The sequence below is a fragment of the Phascolarctos cinereus genome, unplaced genomic scaffold, assembly GCF_003287225.1.
Source record: "Phascolarctos cinereus isolate Bilbo 61053 unplaced genomic scaffold, phaCin_HiC Scaffold_2;HRSCAF=192, whole genome shotgun sequence".
Taxonomy (NCBI): domain Eukaryota; kingdom Metazoa; phylum Chordata; class Mammalia; order Diprotodontia; family Phascolarctidae; genus Phascolarctos; species Phascolarctos cinereus.
Window position 1 is genome coordinate 171,102,908 of NW_027555625.1, and position 22,256 is coordinate 171,125,163.

Here is a 22,256-nt window from a genome sequence, read left to right on the forward strand (position 1 = left end):
GGACCCTTATTGGTCCTAAATGACAACAGAAAGAAGGCACAGCGGCTCAATCCTTATTTTGTTTCTATTTTTTCTGTAAAACATACCAACCTTTGCCCTGGAAATGATAGAATAAAAATTATTCATGAAGGGTTGAAACCCAAGATAAGTAGGAGATAGTAAGAGAACCCTAAGTGCCATGGTACTCCATGGAGAAGGCAGGGATAGACAACAGTTGTTCTGAAAAATATCTGGGGGTTTTAGTGGGCTGCAAGATCAATATGAGCTGGCAGTGTGATGTGGGAGCCAAAATGGCTAATGTAATCTTGGGCTGCATTAGAAGGCATAGAGTCTACGAATAGGGAAGTAATGAATGGTCCTGCTATGTTCTGCTCTCAGATTTCACCTGCAGTATTTTGTTCAGTTGTGGGCACCACTGTTTAAGAATGACACTGATAAGCTGGAGAGTTTCCACTAGAGGTTAACCAGGATAGTGAAAGGCCAAGGGTTCATGACATAAGAAGACCAGTTGAAGGAACTGAATATACTTAGCCTGGTCTCAGGGGGGAAAAGACTCAGCAGGGTTGTCATGTGGAGAAGTGATTTGATTTGTTAGAGCACAGAATCAGAAACAATAGGAAGAAAGTACAAAGGCAAATTGAGGTTTGATATCAGAAAAATCTTCCTGATAATTGGAGCTGTCCAAAAATAGAATAAGTTGCCTCAAGAGGTGGTGGATACTTGCTTGTTGGAGTATTTCAAGCATAGGCTGCACAACCTTTGTCAGCTATCATAATGAGGATTCCTTTCATGTTTGGGTTTGACTAGTTTGCCTTTGAGGTCTATTCTAACTCTCCAATTTTGTGATTCTCAGATTCATTTTGGCATCTGGGGCAAGCTTAATTGAAATGCAGCACAAATAACATTTTAAGACAAATTCATTTGGGAGATATGAGACAGAGACCCTAGGACACTATCCTGCTGGTTGTCAGATGAGTTGAAGGAACTCATCTGGTATGGGGAAGACTGAGATGATGGAAGAGTTTTGGGAGAAAAGCTACACCAGTTTTAACTAATTTTTGATAAATAAGTGCCAGGCTCAATTGCTGCTAGAAGTCCCCTTTAATTTTAGTGCTTGGGGGCAAAGACCCAGTGTCCCCATCTTAGTTAAAACTATGATGTGTAGAATGTTCCATCCTGTGTAACTTTAGCTACTTGAATACATACTATGTGGATTTAGGGGAGACTAGAGATACATATTTTTATCTTGATTTCCTACCCTAACATGGAAGCAGCCAAAGTGTTATTAGAACTTAAGTAAAGTTATGCAAGCTCCTTGTGGACACAAACTACTTTTGATTTTGTCTTTGTATATCCATCACCTAGCATATGGCCTTAGATACAGTAGGTGTTTAATAACTACTTTTTGATTTGGATTAGATATTCTTAAGGTGGGAAGAGTCAAGCTATCTTTTTCCTATCTTTTTCTATTTTCTTTCTCCTCTCCTTGAAAGGGGCCTCAGAAGTCATTTGTTTCAAAGAAAATTAGACATTAGTTGTCTAATATGACTAGAACTGGGACATGTGGAACACTACAGTTCAGTCATCTTTATAAAGTGCAAACTTAATTCTATCATGACATAGTAAGATTCAGCCTGTTCATTTGGATGGGGCAACTTGTCTTCTAAATAATCTAAAACAAATCAGTAATTTAAAAAAATAATTGATGCAAGAATATTTGGAAATTCTCAATACAATTAGAAAGATAAAAAGGCAGGGCACTGTAACTTAACCAGACTCAATTTTTTAAAATATGCAGCTAATGTATGGTAATTCAAATGTCCTGTTTTCTTTCAGGGAATTTTCAGTTGTACTGAAATAGTGATGACAAGATGATTCTTTAAGAGCTTTTATGGCCCTGGCTCTGGCTTTTAAAGAGTAGTATTGGTCAGGAAATCAGATTTTAGAACAAAAACAGGGAGAATCTAACCCTGCACATATCATTTAATTGTATTACTGCTACCTTTCTGACAGTCAACTGCGTGCCATTGCATAAAATGCCCAACAGATGGGAGCAGAAACCAAATGATGGGAAGGCACACATCGTTACTCTTCTGATTTTCCCTGAATCTATACTGGATTGGCTCTTGCATGAAAACAAATGGTGTCGCTGTCTCCTTTAAGTTTGTAGTTATTACCTTTCACCAAATAAATAATTACCAAATGGTGAGGCAGCATTATATCCATTATAATGGATAGAGGTCTGGTCTCAGAGAAAGGATGATTTGTGTTCAAATCCTGACTAAGACATATGTGCAAGTCACTAATCTCTGCCCCAGGCCACTCTCTAAATTACAGAGAGACTGCCACTCTGCATGGCTGGAGGGGGCTTACACTAGATTGCCCCATATGGGTGAAATCACAGTTGTTATCATATACAGATCTGCATTAAGCATGTACATGCACATGTATGATTAGTATCTGTATATAACATATATGTGTACGATGCATACACTGATACATATACACACAGCATATCTGTATATATCACACATGCACACATATCGGTATATGCCACATGTATATGCACACATGCCTATGTGTCATAGGAATACAGCCATGTATGTTATGTGCACATATCATATAGTGCAACATACATATAATGTGCACATGCATACACCTCCTCATATGATATCTATATATCAAGTATGTGCATACATGCATCTATAATACAATACACACATATGATATCGCTATGTATGTCATATATATCTCAAAGTGTGCTGTATAGCGTGGAAAAGATTTTTATAATTAATCAGGTTATATAGCATATGCCCCAGTACTGATAACAGTCACATACTTGTTTTCCAAATGAAAGTATTACACCTAGGAACAAATGTTTATCTCCCATAAACTCCACAGAGGCAAAGACTGTGACTTATCTAAATTCTTTATCTCTACCCCCTTCAACTGTACCTTCACCCTTTTTGCCAACAGTCAGCTCTGTGGTTGGTGCCATGTTAATGTCTGTTGAATTGTGGAATATAAACATTTAACATTTAAAATTAGTTTAAATCAAGTAGGCATTTAAAATTCTTTTGGAACCCCCAAATTCCCACCCAATTTTTAATATTAACTGACCTGATTAAATTTTAATTAAATTATTAAGAAAAGCCTGTAGAAGGGCTTTATGAAAAGATGATTATTCACACATAATAACCAACAATAATCTTGGGTTCATGTGGTGGAGGGAAGATTTGCTCATCCCATAGGAGCAATAGATGTGAAATAGGAATCATTGTTTTCACCGTTGAAGCTCTGGAAGAAGGCTAAAAAGGAGTCCAAGATTAAAATGAGGGCCACAAGGGAAACTGTATGTTGTAGTGGAAAACCACAGGATTTGGAATCTGAGGATTCAGATATCATGTCTGTGGCCTACTATATATATGCCTATAATTTGAGCGAATCACCTTCACCTCTCTTGTTCTTGGGTTTCTTTAAGTATAAAATGAAAGGTCTGTACTGGGTGCTCTCTAAAGTCTGTCCCTGTAGACCTCTAAATCTTTTGATCTCAATTATTTAAGAACCCCTTGACACTAACCCATATACTCTCACTCCTCCATTCCCCTTCCCACTCATGCCAAAAGTCCTAAGGACAAGAAAAAGATGCCCTGGGTTGTTGAAGGGTAAGGCATCAGAGTCACAACTTATAGGTCCTGCCAAGCTGCAACGTACAAATCTGGCCATGGATTGTCAGTTGTTGTGAAGCTAGCCTACCTAATGCCTCATCCATAGCTGATCTTTTTTTTTTTTTTAAACACAGAAACTCTCAAAGAGTGACTTTCCCAAATCATAGAGTACTTACAGTCTTCTTTGATGGAATGATTACCTTATACAAGGGCAATCACAGAGCTTTGAAGTGCTGGAGTAAATAAAACTGGTTGATGTCTCCCAAAGATAATCAGCTGTCACTGGGAATAAGGTCTGTAGTAAAACCATGGAATCAACCCTATTTCAGGCTTTACAAATTATGTGTGCTTCTAGTTAAGATAAAATCCACCATCTAAATGGCAAATTAGTAAGCACTGTTCTTGTTTTATGGGCCTACCTCCATATTCAAAAGTCCAAAAATTTCCATGGAGTCGGGGGGGGGGGGGGGGGGGAGACTGTTACACAACCAGCTAAGGGCCGGTTTACGAAATCTACTGAATTACTAACAGATTGCTGCTCTTTCTCTGGATTAAGCAATAACATTCACTGCCTGTGAAATTCATTATTTATGTTATGCATTCAGTTATTAAGACCAAGGAAACCTAGTTAATGGTGGGAGAGGCAGATGGCGAAAAATCTTCACCCATGTAAACATGAAGCACTGGTTGTTTTAGCTGTTATCTTTCAGAGTAAGGTTTTCCTAGGAGGAAATCTGTAGCCTGTAAAAACCATTCACTTCCAAATGCTTAAAGAGAGGCCTCACTGAGAACAAACAACAAAAAAATCCCCCATGTTTGAAAATCTTTGGTGAGAGAGGAAGAAATATATAATAAAAATGTTAAAGGAAAGTTGACAACAAATATTCTAACATTTGGTGAGAAGCATTTTATTAATAAGAATGGATAATAAAAACCAAGATGGCCAAACGGGACCTAAAACAGAAAAACTAAAGGAGTGAGTGGACATTTAAAATAAACATCATTTAAATAAATCTCTAGAGTAAGTATGCTAGACACCCATTAAGCCCAACAAAATACCCCTTTTCAGATGCCTACTAATTTTACTTTGATAGCAAAGGCTCATGGACTGACAATCAGTCCAGATGATACACAGCCCAAAGGAACTGGGTCACCATTTTCTCTTCTTTTTCTTTGAGCCAACAAAATTTACTACAAGAGCCAGTAGTTTGGCATAGGGCTCTAAGTTTAAGAATGAATGTTGTAAATCATGGCCTAATAGCCTTGGTAGATAATTCATTTAGCTTCTCTACTTTTTCACTTGGAAAAACTGTAAAATGCAAGTAAGATTCAAGTCACCTTCCAGAGTTAATGATCATATTTTGGGTCTGACATTCTAATCACTATTTAGATAATTGCTGCTCTAAAGGAGCCTGAAATTCAGCAATAAAATTAAAGATCAATTGCTTTTTTTTTTTGAAATGTTTAAAAGTGAGTGTTAAGGTTCATTGTATGCCCAAGTTAAAGGAGCATGTGGAAGGTTCAGGGATCTTCATGTATGTATATGTATCCACATATATGTAAGGGGCAACAATTCCTTGTCCCTTACATAGAGGCAGACATTGCTCCCCACTAATGAGTAGAGAGTCCCATACATACAAACACATAAAAACATGTGTATGCAGGCATGAACAGGAATTATTGCTAATGATTTGAAATCAGAAAACTATTTTTGAGATGTATGTGATTATAAGTATCAAATATTTGGTTTCCCTTTATTAGGTACTATGGTGAAAAAGAACACTTGGCTGGGAGTCCTTGTTAGTATTAGTCTTTGTTCTGCAACTAAATGGGTGCATGCCTTATGCAAGGAGATAGAATTTAAGCTTCCTTGAGCACAAGGACTTTTTAATTTTTGTATTTTTTTTCCTTAGTGCCTGGCACATAATAGGCACTGAATAAATAAGTGCTGATTGACAGATGAAGTTACTTAAACTCCCTGGGTCTCTGTTTGTTCACCTACAAGAAAATGAGTTCTATACCAGTCGATTCCCTTAAGTGCCTTCTAGCTGTAATATTCCATGACTCAGTGATTTACCTGCTCCAGGAGATGATGGTTCAAACACACTGGATGAGTCACTATAAGTATTGGATGCCTGCTCTGATAGCTTCTTTTTGGCACTTCCTTCTGAAGACTTGTGTGATTTCTTTTTGTTTTTTACCAAAATTTTATACATTAAGTCCATAGGGCTTGGAAGAGGAACTCCAGATTCAAGCTAATATTAAAAAAAAAAAAGGAAGAGAGCACATTAATACACTCACACATACACACAATCACCTTAGCATGCCCCCTTTACCAAACTGCCAAGCAACATCTCAGGATTTAATAGTAGTAAGTAAAAAAGATGAAAAAAAAACCAATTGGATGGCTCTGTGCATCCCCAAAGTACTGCCAATTGCCAGCTGTCATCTTTATATGAAAGGAAGCCTACTTTTATTGTGGTCTTACCATTACTTTATCAAATTTGGTGAAGGAAGCCAGAGCAAACTTGAATGGATGATCAATCATTAGAATGAAACTGTTATCATCTAGAACCCACCAGGAAAGGAAGGATGTTATCTCATTTTGAAAGTTAACATCTCACATGCTTAGCATAGTTCCTCATACAGTGTAAGGCTAGGATATCAAAAAAGGACTAGACCAATGATGTCACTATTATAAGGAACTCTCAGGTAAAGAAACTACTAGCACAAGTAGGCACCTTTGCAACTTATTTTACAGAGTTACCTAAAACACCAAGAGGTTAAGACTTGTGAAGTCACAGAAACCAGAAAGTTTCAGAGATAGGACTTGAAAGTAGGCTTTGAGGCTGGCTCCCCAGTCTTTATGACATGCTGCCTCTTATATAGTAAATAACTGACAAATTTTCATTCATTCATTCATTCATTCATTCATTCATTCATTCATTCATTCATCCTAAAGAGAGATAAAAATTTAGCTCGATAAAATCGATTTGGAATGAGCTATTAGCCACCAGTGGCAAGAATCATCTGTGCAAGTTATTCAGAAGATAATGCTATTTAAACAAATGTCATTCCTTCATATTCCATTGCTAGGGGACAGTGGGCTGACATAGTTATTCTTAAGATAGTCATATACAAGAAGAAGATGTGGGGTAATGAAACTTAGGACATCTTTCAGCAGCTTTGCTTTTTATGGTTGGGGGGAGTAATTTTTACTCTTCCTCTTAAAAATTTGCTGATGCTACTATAGTATTGTGCAACTCAGCACATTGCCATAGTAAGCAGGGGTATGATGATGATGGAGAAGTGAGGAGGAGACAACACATGGATAGGGACTCTACCATCTGCACCCTTTGGTGCAAGTATACACTTCTCAAGAAGATCTGGTTATTTTCATTTGAAGTGAGTCTTCTTTCAGCTGTTATGCTGGCTGCTTCAGTGTGCTAAGCAATTTTTCAGGAAAGCCAAAGACAAGTCTAGCTGTAAAGGAGAACATGGGGGAATAGAAAAGGAAAGCTCTTCTTTGCTATCTTCCCAGGAGGGTTACAGAAGGAAGAATCAAAATAACAAAACGTACATTTCTCAGGTCCCCTTCTTCCCTCTCCCAAGCAAAAATAGGAGGTTTCTATATCTCAAAGGAGAAATATCAAAATGACTTACTGGGTATTTTTCTAATGGCTCCATAAGCAGTGCATCTCCAAATATTAGTCTGCAATATTCTGCCATCTTGGCTTGCTGTTTAGGACTAAAATAGAGAGAGAGAGAGAGAGAGAGAGAGAGAGAGAGAGAGAGAGAGAGAGAGAGAGAGAGAGAGAGAGAGAGAGAGAGAAAGAAACAAGACATGATGTTTATTTTAGTTGCTGTCTGGATATGAAGAAATCTCATATCTTTTACCATATGAAGAAGACATTTCCTCATCCATTCTAGGTCATTTTATTCATCTAAATTTGTTTTGCTATTATTATATTGATTTGCTGATGTCTCACAGAATGCAAATGATACATAAAGGTATAAATGGTCCCTTGATACCACCAAAGGACTGTACTTACACAGTAATGGAATACACAGCTGCTTCTGTAAAGAGATTTAAAAACTAAGGGAAAGATTCTCTTTCCTCATATAAATCTTCTTTATCCAGTAGAACATAAACTCCTTAAGGGCAGAAAGGAGATTTCCATTTTGCCTTTGTTTCCCAAACACTTAGAACAATACCTTGTCTAGCAGGCAATTAATACATATTTATTCTATTGGATTTGATTGGGTTTCTCTGCTAGGCCTGTCTCACTTTCCAACTACAGTGATGATGGCATTTTTTTTTTCCCCTATCACATAGTGGTAGTTTATATTTTCCCCCAATTACATGCAAAGATAGTATTCAACATTCCTTCTTATAAGATTTTGAGTTGCAAATTTTTCTCCCTCCCTCCTTCCCCAAGACAGCAACCAATATGATACAGGTTATACATGTACAGTCACATTAAACATACTTCCATACTAGTCATGTCGTAAAAGAAGAATCAGAATAAAAGGGAAAAACATGAGAAAGAAAAAACAAAAAACAAGTGAAAACAACATGCTTCGATCTGCCTTCAGACTCCATAGCTCTTTCTCTGGATGTAGTTAGCATTTTCCATCACTAGTCTTTTGGAATTGTCTTAGATCATTGTATTGCTCAGAAGAGCTAAGTCAGTCATAGTTGATCATCACACAATGTGGCTGTCACTGTGTACAATGTTCTCCTTGTTCTGCTCACTTCAGTCAGCATCCCTTCATGTACGTCTTTCCAGGTTTTTCTGAAATCTGCCTGCTCATCATTTCTTACAGAACAATAGCATTGCATTACATTCTACCACAACTTGTTCAGCCATTATCCAACTGATGGGCATCCCCTCAATTTCCAATTCTTTGCCACTACAAAAAGAGCTGCTTTGTACATGTGGGTCCTTTTCCCTTTTTCAAACAATCTCTTTGGTATACAGACCTAGTAGTGGTATTGCTGGATCAAAGGGTATATGTACAGTTTTATAGCCCTCTGAAGATAGTTCCAAATTGCTTTCCAGAATGGCTGGATCAGTTCACAACTGCACCAACAATGCATTAGTGTTCCAATTTTTCCACATCATTTATCATTTTAATTTTCTGTCATATTAGCCAATCTGATAGTTGTGAGGTGGTACCTCAAAGTTGTTTTAATTTGCATTTCTCGAATCAATAGTGATTTAGAGCATTTTTTTTGCATATGACTATAGATAGCTTTAATTTATTCATCTGAAAATTGTCTGTTCAAATCCTTTGACCATTTATCCATTGGGGAATGACCTGTATTCTTGTAAATTTGACTCAGTTCTCTATATATTTGAGAAACAAGGCCTTTATCAGAAACGCTTGCTGTAAAAATTGTTTCCCATCTTTCTGCTTTCCTTCTAGTCTTGGTTGCACTGGTTTTGTTTGTGCAAAAACTTTTTAATTTAATTTAATCAGAAGTATTTATTTTGCATTTCATAATGTTCTCAATCTCATTTGGTCATAAATTCTTTCCTTCTCCATAGATCTGACAGGTAAGTGATGGCATTCTTTGATGCACTGGTCATGAGTGGCTAGTACATTAAGTTATCAGTAGTCTCTACCTTCTTGGTACGTCTTAGTTATCAGATACATTTAAACTTGAAAGTTATGGAAAAACAAGCATAGGATTGTAGAATCATAAGATTTAGAGCTTGAAGGAACTTTAGGAAACTGATGCAGATAGAGATTAAGCAACTTGTCCAGGGTTCCATAGTGTCATGCAGAAATTAAACCTAGGTCTTCCTGACACTAAGTTCAGCCCTAGCCATTATGCCATGCTAGGTGGTATAGTAGAGTACTAGACCTAGAGTCAGGAAGATCTGAGTCAAATCCAGACATACATTAGGTGTGTGACCCTGGGCATGTCACAGCCTGACTGCCTCAGTTTCTTTAACTGTAAAATGGGGATAATAATAGCACCTACTTTGCAGGGTCATTTTGAAGATCAAAGGAGACAGTATTTGTAAAGTACTTGTACACACTGTCTGGCACAAAGTAGGTGCTTAATGAATACTAGTTCTTTTCCCTTCCCTTTCCCCATGCTCCTTCAGAGTAGGCACATTTTAAAGGAAGAAATGACCAAGGGCTAGGTCAAGAATAGATAAACATGAAAGTAGAAGGGAATGGCTAGGTGTAAGATTTGGGCAAAGTATGAGGGTACTGGGTACTGTGGGGTACTAGAGAGAAGGATACTCAAAGCTGAGTTAGAAGGACTCTAAAGACAAAATTTACCTATTTATAAAATCAAGCCAGAGACTGACTAAGGTGAGCAATAGTAATACAGTCTGGTAGGATGTGTCACTGTGCAGGTGAATCATAGTTCTAGTTATACCTTGACCTCACTGTCCTGCCTTGGGCAAACTTTTGAACCTCTCTCTCTGTCTACAGTAAAGAGGAGTAACAAAATTGGCACATTGTCACCTAACAAAAGTACTATAATGATCAAATAAGACACTAGATATGACAATATTTGCAAAAATTAAAAGAGCTAAACAAATGTAACAATAATAATTATTTTTATAAATGTATTTAATAGATCAAATACGAGATGATTCTGAGAAGATGGCAGAGTAGGTCAGAAATTTCCATGCTCTCGAGATTTTCCCCCACAAAAGAGATAAAATAGCACCTTAAGGCAAACAAAGTGTGGGCAAAAATAAATAACAATAGGGGCACAACAGAGGTCTTCCTGGGACAATTCAAGAAGAAAAATCCCAGGACTAAGTTTGGTCCAAGTGAAGAGTAAATACCTCTAGGCTAGGGTCCTCCTTAAAGCCACTTAAACAACAGTCAACAACCCTGGGGTTAGTTGGTTTGGGAGACTGCAGACTTAGCTACAGGAACTTTTACCCTGGGATAGTGAGGGGAGTTGGGTGTCTGAGCCTGGCAAGATAAAGGGAACCTCTGATGACAAGGAATGCTAGGCCTAGCTGTGCCGTACAGAGGGGGGGGGAACCAGCACAAGCCCAGGGAGAGCAGAAGCAGTGGGGCAGAATGTCCCTGGCTGTGGGCATTTACTGGAGGCTGCAGGTTTGGTTTTGGTTCCAGGCTACAGGAGAGAACTGAAGATCTGGAGCAAGAGGCACCATGCCTTGCAGGCAAAGGAGAAAGAATCCAACCATAGAAAGTGAGTATGGGAATGGAGAAAACTGGGCTTCATCTTCAGAAGAGGATATGAAGCAAAGAAACCCTCTTCTACCCCCAAAGAGTAATGTCAAATGGACATCTGCCCAAAAATAGTTCATAGAAGAACTTAAAAAAGACTTTAAAAATCAAATGAGAGACATGGAGGAAAAACTAAAAAAAAAAAAAGGAGAATAATCCAAGAAAAACAAAAAGATTGTGAAAAGAAAGTCAACCAATTAGAAAAGGAGATCCAGAATCTTAAGGAAAGAAATGTCACCTTGAAAATTAGAACTGGGCAAGGTAAAGCCAGTGAAGTTATAAGAGATCAAGAAATGATTGAACAAAATATAAAGAATGAAAAAATAGAAGAGAAAGTAAAACATAAGAAAAGCAACTGATCTGGAGAACAGATCAAGAAGAGAAAACATATGATTAATTGGACTACCTGAAAGCTATGATAAAAAAAATATTGGTACAATAATATAAGAAATAATTAAAGAAAATTGTCCTAAAGCATTAGAACAAGGGGGAAAAGTAGAAATATATTAAAAAAATCCATTGATCACCACTTAAAAGAGATCCTATGAGGAAAACTCATAGGAATATCATAGTCAAAATCCGAAACACCCAGCTCAAGGATAAAATATTAAAAGCAACAGGAAAAAATAATTTAATATGATAGTGCCACAATTAGAATCACATAAGAGTAGCAGTGGAGACACTAAAGAACCACAAGTCTTGGAACACTACATATCAAGGAGCAAAAGAACTGGGGCTCTGGCTGAAAATATCATACCAGCAAAATTAAACACACTCTTGAATGAAAAAAAATGGACATTCGATCAACTGTTAGACTTTCAAGACTTTGTTAAAAAAAAAATCTGAGCTCAATAGAAGATTTGAAATATAAGAGCCAAGAGAATCATAAGGTACATACCAAAGACTGATCAAAAGGGATTCAATAAGGACAGATCATTTACTGTTTACATATGTAAAGTGTAAAATGTATGTCTAAAATTGATATTAGTAATTGGGTAGTTTGTAAGAAAGATTGGGGTAGACCTGAGCATGATATCACTTTAAAAAGCAAAATCATTTAGGAACAGCTAAAAATAGTAATTATTTTATACAAATGAGGTGCAAGAGGAAGAATCTATACAGAGGAATTAGATGGGGAAAGAGGGCTGGTAGTTCTGATAACTTACTTTCATTGGGAATGGGTTTAAGAGGGAACAATACATATATATCTAGAAGATATAAAAATCTTCTAAGTTCAGAAGAAATAAAACAGTAAGGTTATATGGAGGGGGCAGAGAACAAGGGAGGGATCTTTAGAGGGGAGGTTGAGGGAATACGTTGTAGGGGGCTATAGAACAGTGTTTAGTTTATGGGAATGGGAGGATAGGGGAGGAATCCTTGGAGGGAGGTAGGTTAAGTAACTGGAAGGGAAGGTAGTGGGTAGAAGTAAAACAGAGTAGTCAAAAGGAATAGGAAACAAGAGATATACACAACCATAAAAACAAAGATCAGAAGCAGAATTTGTTAGGGAAAGTACATGTCTATATATGTCTATATGTGTGTGTGTGTGTGTGTGTGTGTGTGTATGTTTATGTATATATCTATGTTTATCCAGAAATATACCCACACTTAATTGTAGCCTTTGGGAGCAGGGGAAGGAACAGTGAAGAAAAGAACAAAGTAAAAAGTTCGCAGCAGAGAACAAAAGAAAACTTACATGGAAGCAAAGAAAAGATGGACAGCTCTCAACACAACACACAACATGTAGTATTTATCATACGGGCTTTCTTGAAATGAAAATTGATTGTTATATATTTTGAATCTTTTCTTATGTCCTGCTATGCATGATATGCTTTGTTTTCTTACTTTGTATTTAAATTCCAATATTTAAGTTAATGATTTTTTTTTCTTTTCTCTATTCTGTATGTGTATTCTAGTGTTTGAGTCTAAAATAAATTTTTAAAAAATATATTTCATAACTCAATAATATTTCACATGTGCAAGAGTCCAATATTTGAATATAATCTGCAGGAGAAAAACAAACAAACCTGTGATCTTATCATTTCTGTTTTCTTTAAATTTTCTTTCAAAATTATAAAATGTTGAACACATATGACACAGTAATATTCAAATGTCTTTTGTTGCAGGTTCTCTGATTTGGAAGATTCTAATTTCATTTGTCCATTACTTTACCCAAACATTTTTCTAGTAAGCATTTGTTCTTCCTGTAACATGTGCACAGGTTGGCTTGTATATAGAATAAGAGTCTACTATGTAGTGATTTTAAATACTTCAATTTGAATCTACTGCCAAATTGTACCAGTACTAATTAATGTCAAAACTTAGAAAGCAGTTAGTCACTCAACCATGAGATTTGAATTTAAAGAAGAGGAAATATCAGATTGGCTAATATGACAGAAAAGGAAAATGATAAATTTTGGAGAAGATGTGGGAAAATTGGGACATTAATACATTGTTGGTGGAGTTGTGAACTGATTCAACCATTCTGGAGACCAATTTGGAACTATCTTCAGAGGGCTATAAAACTGTACATATACCCTTTGATCCAGCAATACCACTACTAGGTCTGTATACCAAAGAGATCATTTAAAAAAGGGAAAAGGACCCACATGTACAAAGCAGCTCTTTTTGTAGTGGCAAAGAATTGGAAATTGAGGGGATGCCCATCAATTAGAAAATGGCTGAACAAGTTGTGGTAGAATGTAATGCAATGCTATTGTTCTGTAAGAAATGATGAGCAGGCAGATTTCAGAAAAACCTGGAAAGACGTACATGAAGGGATGCTGACTGAAGTGAGCAGAACAAGGAGAACATTGTACACAGTGACAGCCACATTGTGTGATGATCAACTATGACTGACTTAGCTCTTCTGAGCAATACAACGATCTAAGACAATTCCAAAAGACTAGTGATGGAAAATGCTAACTACATCCAGAGAAAGAGCTATGGAGTCTGAATGCAGATCAAAGAATGCTATTTTCACTTTTTTGGGGTGTTTTTTCTTTCTCATGATTTCCCCCTTTTGTTCTGATTCTTCTTTTACAACATGACTAATATGGAAATATGTTTAATGTGATTGTACATGTATAACCTATATCAGATTGTTTGCTGTCCTGTGGAGGGGTGACAGGAAGAAGGGAGGGAGAAAAATTTGGAACTCAAAATTTTACAAAAATGGACGTTGAAAACTATCTTTACATGTAATTGGAAAAAATGTTGTTATTGAGAAGGGGCAAGTATTCATCTTTTTGGCACTTGGATATTTAAACTCAGAAAATACTGAATCTCAGTGCTGGGAGGAATATCAAAATTCATTCTAACCAAACTTATATGTGAAGAAGGATTCTTTCCACAACATACCAGAGAAGCAGCCATCCAGCTTCTGCCATATTGTTAGGAAGATTTCCCTCATATCAAAGCCTAAATATGCCTCTCTGAAAATTCCAACCCATGTTTTTAGTTCTGTCCTCTGGAGCCAAGCAAAATAAATGTGATTCCACTTTAGGAAATCTTTAGCCATGCGTCAGTTCACTCCCTCCTCTCTGGAAGTTTCCTCTCCAAGCTGGCCAACCACCTTGCTGCCAAGAACATACCCTTTCTCCCCCATCCTCTTCTTTAGTTCCAGAACCAGGAACTATGAACAAATCAAGTCAGCTGTTGTTCCTATATGGATTATATTTATTTATGTCTCTATGGTTGCATTTACCATCAGGATCAAAGTGCCTTTCCTGGGTCATCATTCACCTATATATCTAAGATTCCTCCATTAGAATGTAAGGTCAAAATGGACACATTACTTAGATATAAAGAGAGATATTACAAGAAAATCTGAAGAACATGGAACACATTACTTATCAGACTTATGGATAAGCAAACAATTTATGAATAAACAAGAGATAGCAGAGTGAGGTGTAAAATGGATGATTTGACTACATTAAATTAAAAAGGGTTTATACAAATAAAACAAATGTAGACAAGATCAGAAGGAAAGCAGAAAATTGGTGGAAACTTTTCATGGACAGTTTCTGAGATACAGGTCTCATATCTCACATATAAAAAGAACTTTGTAAAATCTATAAGAATATTAGTCATTACCTAATTTATAAATGGTTAAAGCATATGAACAGGTAGTTTTCAGATGAAGAAATCAAAAGAATTTATAGTCAGATGAAAAATGCTCAAAATCATTATTGAATAGAAAAATTCAAATTAAAACAACCTTGAGATAACATTTTATACCTATCAGATTAGCTAAAATGTTTGAAGGGGAAAGCAACAAATATTGGAGAGGATGTGGAAAAATTGGGACACTAATTCACCGTTGGTGGAATTGTAAATAGATTCAACCATTTTGGAGAGCAATCTGGAATTATGCCCAAAGAGTTATTAAACTACCTATACCTTTTGACCTGGCAATACCACTACTAGGTCTCTTTCTAAAGATAATTAGGGAAAAAGGAAAAGAACTTATATGTTCTAAAATGTTTATAACAGTCCTCCTTGTGGTGGCAAAGAACTGGAAATAATGGGGATGCCCATCAATTGCGGAATGGCTAGACAAATTGTGGTATATAATTGTGATGGAATACTACTGTGCTATAATAAATGATGAACTTGTTGATTTTAGAAAAAAAAAACATGGATAGACATACAAAATAATGAAGAGTGAAAAGAGCAATAGTAGGGACTTGTAGTATGAAGATCAAACATAGCTCATGGTATTTAAAAACAGACAAAAATCACTATTTTCTTGCAACTCCAGAGGGTACCTCAAAGGTTAAATCCCAATTTATTCTTCACAAGATTCTCACAAATTTTTGTTTGTAATGACTTCACACCTTTACATCATACCTTAGCTACCCTGCATAAGATTCTACTCTGTTATTTTTAAAGTCCTCAGAATATGCATTTATATTTTTCTCATAAATGTTAAGAGGAAGACAATCACAGAATCTTATGCACAGAAGAGACCTCAGTTACCATCTATTCCAGCTGATACAGCAAGAAGAACCCCCTCTATAAAATACTTGACAAACATTTATCAAGCCTGTACTTAACTTTCGGTGGAAAGGAAAGTCAGGACTTTTCAAGGCAACCTATTCCACTTTAGGATAGCACCAATTTCCTTACACTGAGCCAAAATCTGCTTCACTACAACTTCCATGTAGTACTTCTGGGTCTGACCTCTCTAGATGGAATAAGACAAATTCTACTTCTATAACACAACCTGACAAATATTTGAAGACAGTTCTCATTTTCCCCCTAAGTCTTCTATTTTCTTAGCTAAACAATACCCAGGTCTTTCAGCTAATCCTAGTGTGATCTTGAGGGTCTTACCATCCTAATTATAATTCTATAGATATTCTCCATGCTATCAATGTCCTTTCTAGGCTGGGGTGGGCTCCCACAGATGTGAGACTTACTCCTGATGTTTTCTGGTCAGGATGGAAGCTGAAGAGATTATTACCTTACCTACTGTCCCATACACTAATGGAGCCTTTGAATGGATTTGCTTTTTTGGCTGTCATGTGAAATGGTTTATTTGTATGGAGCACGTATTTTGCTATCATACCCATATCTTTTCTATGCAACCTTTCGCTCAGCAATACCCTTCCCCATCCTGATCTGGTACAAAATGCTTTAATTCTAAAGTAGGAATGAATTCTATTAAATTTCATCTCATCATTCTCATCCATGGAGGTCTTCTTTGTAACTACCTTGCAAGTACAAGGGTCTTTATGAGGTTCAAACTCACACCCAGGGACTGTGAGTGAACCTTTCGGCCAGGTGCCCTGAAGTTTAAGCCCACTTTCTGCCAGACTATCTGTATATAGTTGTGGGAAAGTGAGTCATAGACCTCTGGGGAAAATGTCTTGATACCAGTTTCTCTTACTTAACACCCTTCATAAATACCCTTTCTAACTAGTCTGGCTGCTTAATTGATATCAACTGATAATCACTGGAGGAACACACTGGTGGAGGTTTATAAGCTATTACACTATAAAGACACCCCCAAACAATCTAGGTTCCATAGAGGAGGGGAAATATAGTAGGTATTTTAAGTAGGATTTGGCAAAGTTGCTCCAAAGTCTATGCTATATACTGCTAAAATGGAATTGAAATGACATTATGACTGACTGGAGTTGCAGATGAGGGGTGGTAGTGTGAAGTGAGAGGTCACCTATGCCTGAGTCAGTACTAGAGGAGTAGAATACCATCCAGAGAGAAAGGTAAATTCAGGAGTGGAAGAGATTTTGCAGGGAAGAGGAGGAGTTTATTTTGGAAATATTGAATTTCGGGGGCAGCTAGGTGGCCTTGGAGTCAGGAGGACCTGGCTTGAAATCTGGCCTCAGATTCATAACACTCACTAGTTGTGTGACCCTGGACAAGTCTCTTAACCCCATTACCTCATTAAAAAAAATAAAAGAAAAAAGAAAGAAATACTGAATCAGAAGTATCAGCAGAATATCTCTCTAAAGATATATAGCAAGAGGTAGGAAATGCATGACTGGAGCTGTAGAGGGAACTTGAGGACAGAGTTCCAGATTTAAGAGTAATCTGCATGCAGGTGACCTTTGAAACCATGGTGTAAAAGAGATTGTCAAGACATAGAGTATGAAGAAAGATGAAGATGGGACCAATCAAAAATCTTGGTGAGTACCCACATTTAAGTGGCAGAATAGGGCTGTGTGGATTTAGGCAAGAAGATAGAAAAGGGGAGAGTTAACAGAGATAGAAGAAAGGAACACGGGAGTGTGGCTTAACAGAAATCAAGAGAGGAAAATGTATCAAGAAACAATAGAAAGAAAATATTAGTCATTCATCATGGGCTCTATTTTCTCCTCTACATCCCCCAAATCTTTGATATCACCCTTCATTCTCTTCACATTTATTCAGTCTTACATGAAGATGTAGCCCTTCTTGCCAAAGCTACTATCTCTCTGACTCTCTCTGATCCCATCCCCTACTGTCTGGCTTGGCTGATTGCCTCCTTTGTCTGATCTGCAGTCTCTCTTATTTATTAGTTCCTTCTACACTACCTAGAAATGCTGAGGTTTAGGGGTTTAGGGGTTCTGGGACCTCAAAACAGTGACACAGGTCCTGCCTGAATGAATTTGACCCAAGCCTTCTTTCAGTCAAAGACAAGGTTTAGAGATCCACCGTACTGGTCAGATTCTTAAGGAATCTGAACATTTGTGAAGTTGACAAGCAGGCTAGATTGAATCTGAGCAATGGGCCAGATTAAATCTCAGCACCTTCATGGAGACAAGACAGGTCTTATATACAGAAAGATTGTGGGAGGGATCTAGGAGTGGTCAAGCAGTTTGGGGTAACTGGAGGGGGGTGCCTAGAGAGGATCTTGATAATCCTGTAGGTTGGGGTGACTAGAGGTCAAACAACTGGACCCAGAGAATGGGGTCTAGATAGGATCAAGGTTGGGAAGTTGGAGACAATCCAGAGGTAATAGGCAATGAAGGGCTGGGCTAGGTTAAGGGTAACAGAAAATTGGGTATAGGCCATAAAGAAAGGCCAGTTGAGGGGATTATAGCCTCAGGCGAATGCCAGAGACTTATTTGATTAAGCGGGAAAATTCAAGGAGAATTCAAGGAGGGGTGTGTGGTTTCCAGAGCCTGTACCCCCTCATTTCCCCCTCAAACAAATGGGACCCAAATTCTTTTGCAGGAAGGGGCAAAGGTCTCGACTTAGGCCTGTACTCCCATCAGAAACATGTGCAAATCTCCCCCCCCCAACTCCATCCTTAAAAACAAATAATTTTTTAAAAAATTGTATCCTAATATTCCCTCAAGCTATCCTCACAGCCAAACTCCCAGGAAAAGCTGTGTAGGGATCTGGATCCTAACCTCATCACTCTCTCTCAACTAAATCAACTCTCTAAAATATTACCAATGATAAATCCAATGTTATTTTTTTCAGTCTTCATTCCTCTTGATATCTTTGCAGCATCTGCCAGTGTTCAATACCCTGTACTCTTTCATAGTCTCTCTTTTCTTGGCCTTCATTTCTTTCTCTTGTCTGGCCACTCTTTGCTAGTCTGCTTTTCAGAAGCATCATTTTGGGTCAGGAAGATCTGTGTTCAAATCCTGGGTCAAACACTTACTGCATGAACCAAAAAGGTCACTTGAACTCTTTCAGCTTCAGTTTCCACATAAGATTGCTATGAGGATCAAATGATATAACTTATGTAAACATTTTTGCAAAACAATAAAGCTCTATATAAATGCTAGCTAACTTTCAGATAAATGAAAGTACAAACCAGAGGCAGGAGCCCAAGGCCATGCTTAAAATGCACTTCAGAATTCAAGTAGTTCTTGTCACCTCAGGCACAAATGGTCATTTGCTGGAGAACTGATTCAGAAAAGTGAGGCAGGCTGAATAGTAGAAGTGGAGTGGGGGTCGGGGAGGGAGGGGAAAGAGGACTCCAAATGAGGATTACAACTGCTGGAATAAAAGCTATTAAAATTGCAATGAGAAAGCTAAAAACCCTGAAGCATTAAGAGGATAAACACTCAGCTACCTTGGAGATGAAACCTAGGGGAAGGAGGGAATTTGCAAATGCAGTACATTTTGAGCTTTGGACAATGGAAGAATACACATTAAAACACTTTGAATCTGGAACTTCTAGTAAACTGACTATGGGCTAACTGAGAAACACTCTATTTCTACAGAAATCCTTTTCCTCAGAAGCTGTTGGGATAAGGTTTTCATAGAATTTCCAGGCATGAGGCAGCTTAGCATTCAGCTAGTCCCACTAACAGGCCCGATAAGGCCTACTTCTCATGGTCAAATTCTCCTTGTTTCTTCTTACTCCTCAGTCCTGGTCTACTTCCAACATGCTATGTTGCCTAGTTAGCCCAGGAGATTTTTTTTTTAAAGAGATCAATGATCTTTTACCTAGATTATTTCAGTAGACTACTAATTATAGCTAGGTGGTACAGCAGATAGAATGCTGGACTTGGAGTCAGGAAGACCTGAGTTCAAATTTAGTCTCAGATACTCACTGACTGTGACAAGTTACTTAACCTCTATCTACCTCAGTTTCCTAAACTGTAAAATGGGCATAATAATAGCACCTACCACCCAAGGTTGTTCAGAAGATCAGAGGAGACAATAGTGGTAAAGTCCTGAGCACGGCGTCCAGCACATAGTAGACACTTAATAAATCCTTGCTTCCTTCCCTCTTCCTTCCCCCCCTTACCTCTAGGTTAAAATATGAAATCCTCAGCTTGGCATTTTAATCCTTTCAAAATCTATCAGGCTCCTACCTACCTTTCTGGTCTTATTTCATATTATTCTCTTTCATTCATCCCATGTTCTAGTCACACTGGCCTGATAATCATTCCCTGTACGTGGCATTCTGTTTTTCTCCTTCCTGACTTTGCAGAAACAAAAAGGAAAAACTCCATGTTTCTTCTCTTAGCTCAGGTGCCCCCTCTAAGAGGAGACTTTTCCTTGTCCTCCCTCCACCCCCTCCCCAACTTATTAGCATTCTATCCTTGAAATTACTTTGCATATACTTCATATTTACTTATTTACATAAATGTTATATCCCTTCCCATAGCATATATCTACTTTAATGGTGAAAATGATTTCATTATTGTCTCTTTATTCATAGCACAAGCACCATGTCTTATACTTATTAAGTACTTTTTTAACCTTTGTAAAATGAATTGGTATATAGTTATATGATTTCAAACTGAAAACTGAAAAATTCAGTCAATGATTAAGATGTTTCCATAAAATTGGAAATATTTTAGTTAGGGCATATAGATTTAGGGTACATAGGATTATAGATTTAGAGGTGAAAGAGACCTCAGAAGTTAGAGAGTAAACCTCTTCATTTTAATAATAAATGATAACTAGCTTTTATACAACTCTTTAATCTTTGCAAAGCACTATGCATATATTAACTAATTTAGTCCTCACAACAACTGTGGGAGATAGGTTCTATTATTATTTCCATTATGCACATGAGGAAACTAAGGCAGACAGAGGTTAGGGGATTTGCCCAGGTTCATACAGACAGTAAATGTCTGAGACGGGATTTGAACTCAGGTTTTCTTGACTATTAAGCCCAGTACTCTGTCCATTGTACTACACAGCTACTATTTGAGGAAACCATGGCCTAAAAGGATAAACTTCCCTAAGTTCTCATATGTAGAAGATAGCAGAGCTAGATTTGAACCCAGATCTTTCTTCTGAAACAAATTCAGTAGTCTTACTCTAACACCATCAAGATTCTGAGTTGTTATTAAGACATTTGGCATTCCTCAGACTGACTTTTGCTTGCTAAAGTTAACATAATTCCTTCCATACTGATCTCTCTAAAAAACCCCAAACAAACAGAGCCATGGTGAATAAAATAGTTCAGTATTTCAGGGGAGAATGAATGCTTATAAAAGTTCTATTTTTTCCTTGACTATAGTCCTTTAAAATAGGAAGCTTTCTCAGTGATTTGGATTTGTGGTGCTAAGCCATCCTGAATCTGGATAATGAAGCAGAACAAGCATTGTTCTCATAGACAGAAGACTTGGATTTAAGTCAGAGCATACTTTTTGTTGTGTGATCTTAAGGAACTCACTTTTTCATCCAAAACCTGTATCTTCATATGTTTGATTTTTTTTCAGTTGTTTTTTCATTCTTGTCTGACTCTTTGTGACAAAGATACTGGAGTAGTTTGCCATTTCACTGTCCAGTTCATTTACAGATGAGGAAACTGAGGCAAACAGGGTTAAGTGACTTGCCCAGGGTCAAACAGCTGGTAAATGTCTGAGGCTAGATTTAAATTCAGGAAGATGAGTCTTCCTGTTTCCAGGCCTGCCACTCTATCCACTGTGCCACATAGCTGCCTGTATATAAGACTGGGCTAAGAATCATTGCCCTATCTCTGTATAGAGTTATGGTAATAAATGAGATGGCTGAATCTGAAATTAAATATGAAGTTTAATGGGATAAATGGAAAGACTTATGCTGAAATTTAAAATTATTATTATTAATAATAATAATAATAATGTAAACTACAGCATTCCAGGCTAGAGTAGGCCTAATTAGAACATGGCTGAACACAAAAGATCCAGGGATATTATTGGACAACAATAGGCACGTTAGTCAACAGTATAAAATAATCCCCAGTAAAGCTAATGGAAATTTGTTGTTATTCAGTTGTTTCAATTGTGTCTGACTCTTTGTCACACCATTTTTTTTTGTGGGGGGTGGTTTGGTAAAGATACTAGAGTGGTTTGCCATTTCCTTCTTCAGCTCATTTTACAGATGAGGAAACTGAGGCAAACAAGGTTAAGTGACTTGCCCAGGGTCACATAGCTAGTGTCTGAGGTC

The 22,256-nt window shown here is 37.3% G+C and overlaps 1 protein-coding gene across 2 annotated transcripts in view; it reads right to left on the bottom strand.

Moving 5' to 3' along the window:
• Positions 1–22,256, bottom strand: part of PLCB1 (phospholipase C beta 1) — an 870,456-nt gene that overhangs the window by 187,902 nt on the left and 660,298 nt on the right. For both annotated transcript variants that reach the window (XM_020985703.2, XM_020985722.2), the window contains exons 13-14: positions 7,332–7,416; positions 5,746–5,923 (exon numbers count right to left, since the gene is read on the bottom strand). In XM_020985703.2, the coding sequence (XP_020841362.1) occupies positions 5,746–5,923; positions 7,332–7,416 (263 nt within the window). The remainder of the gene's footprint in view (positions 1–5,745; positions 5,924–7,331; positions 7,417–22,256) is intronic.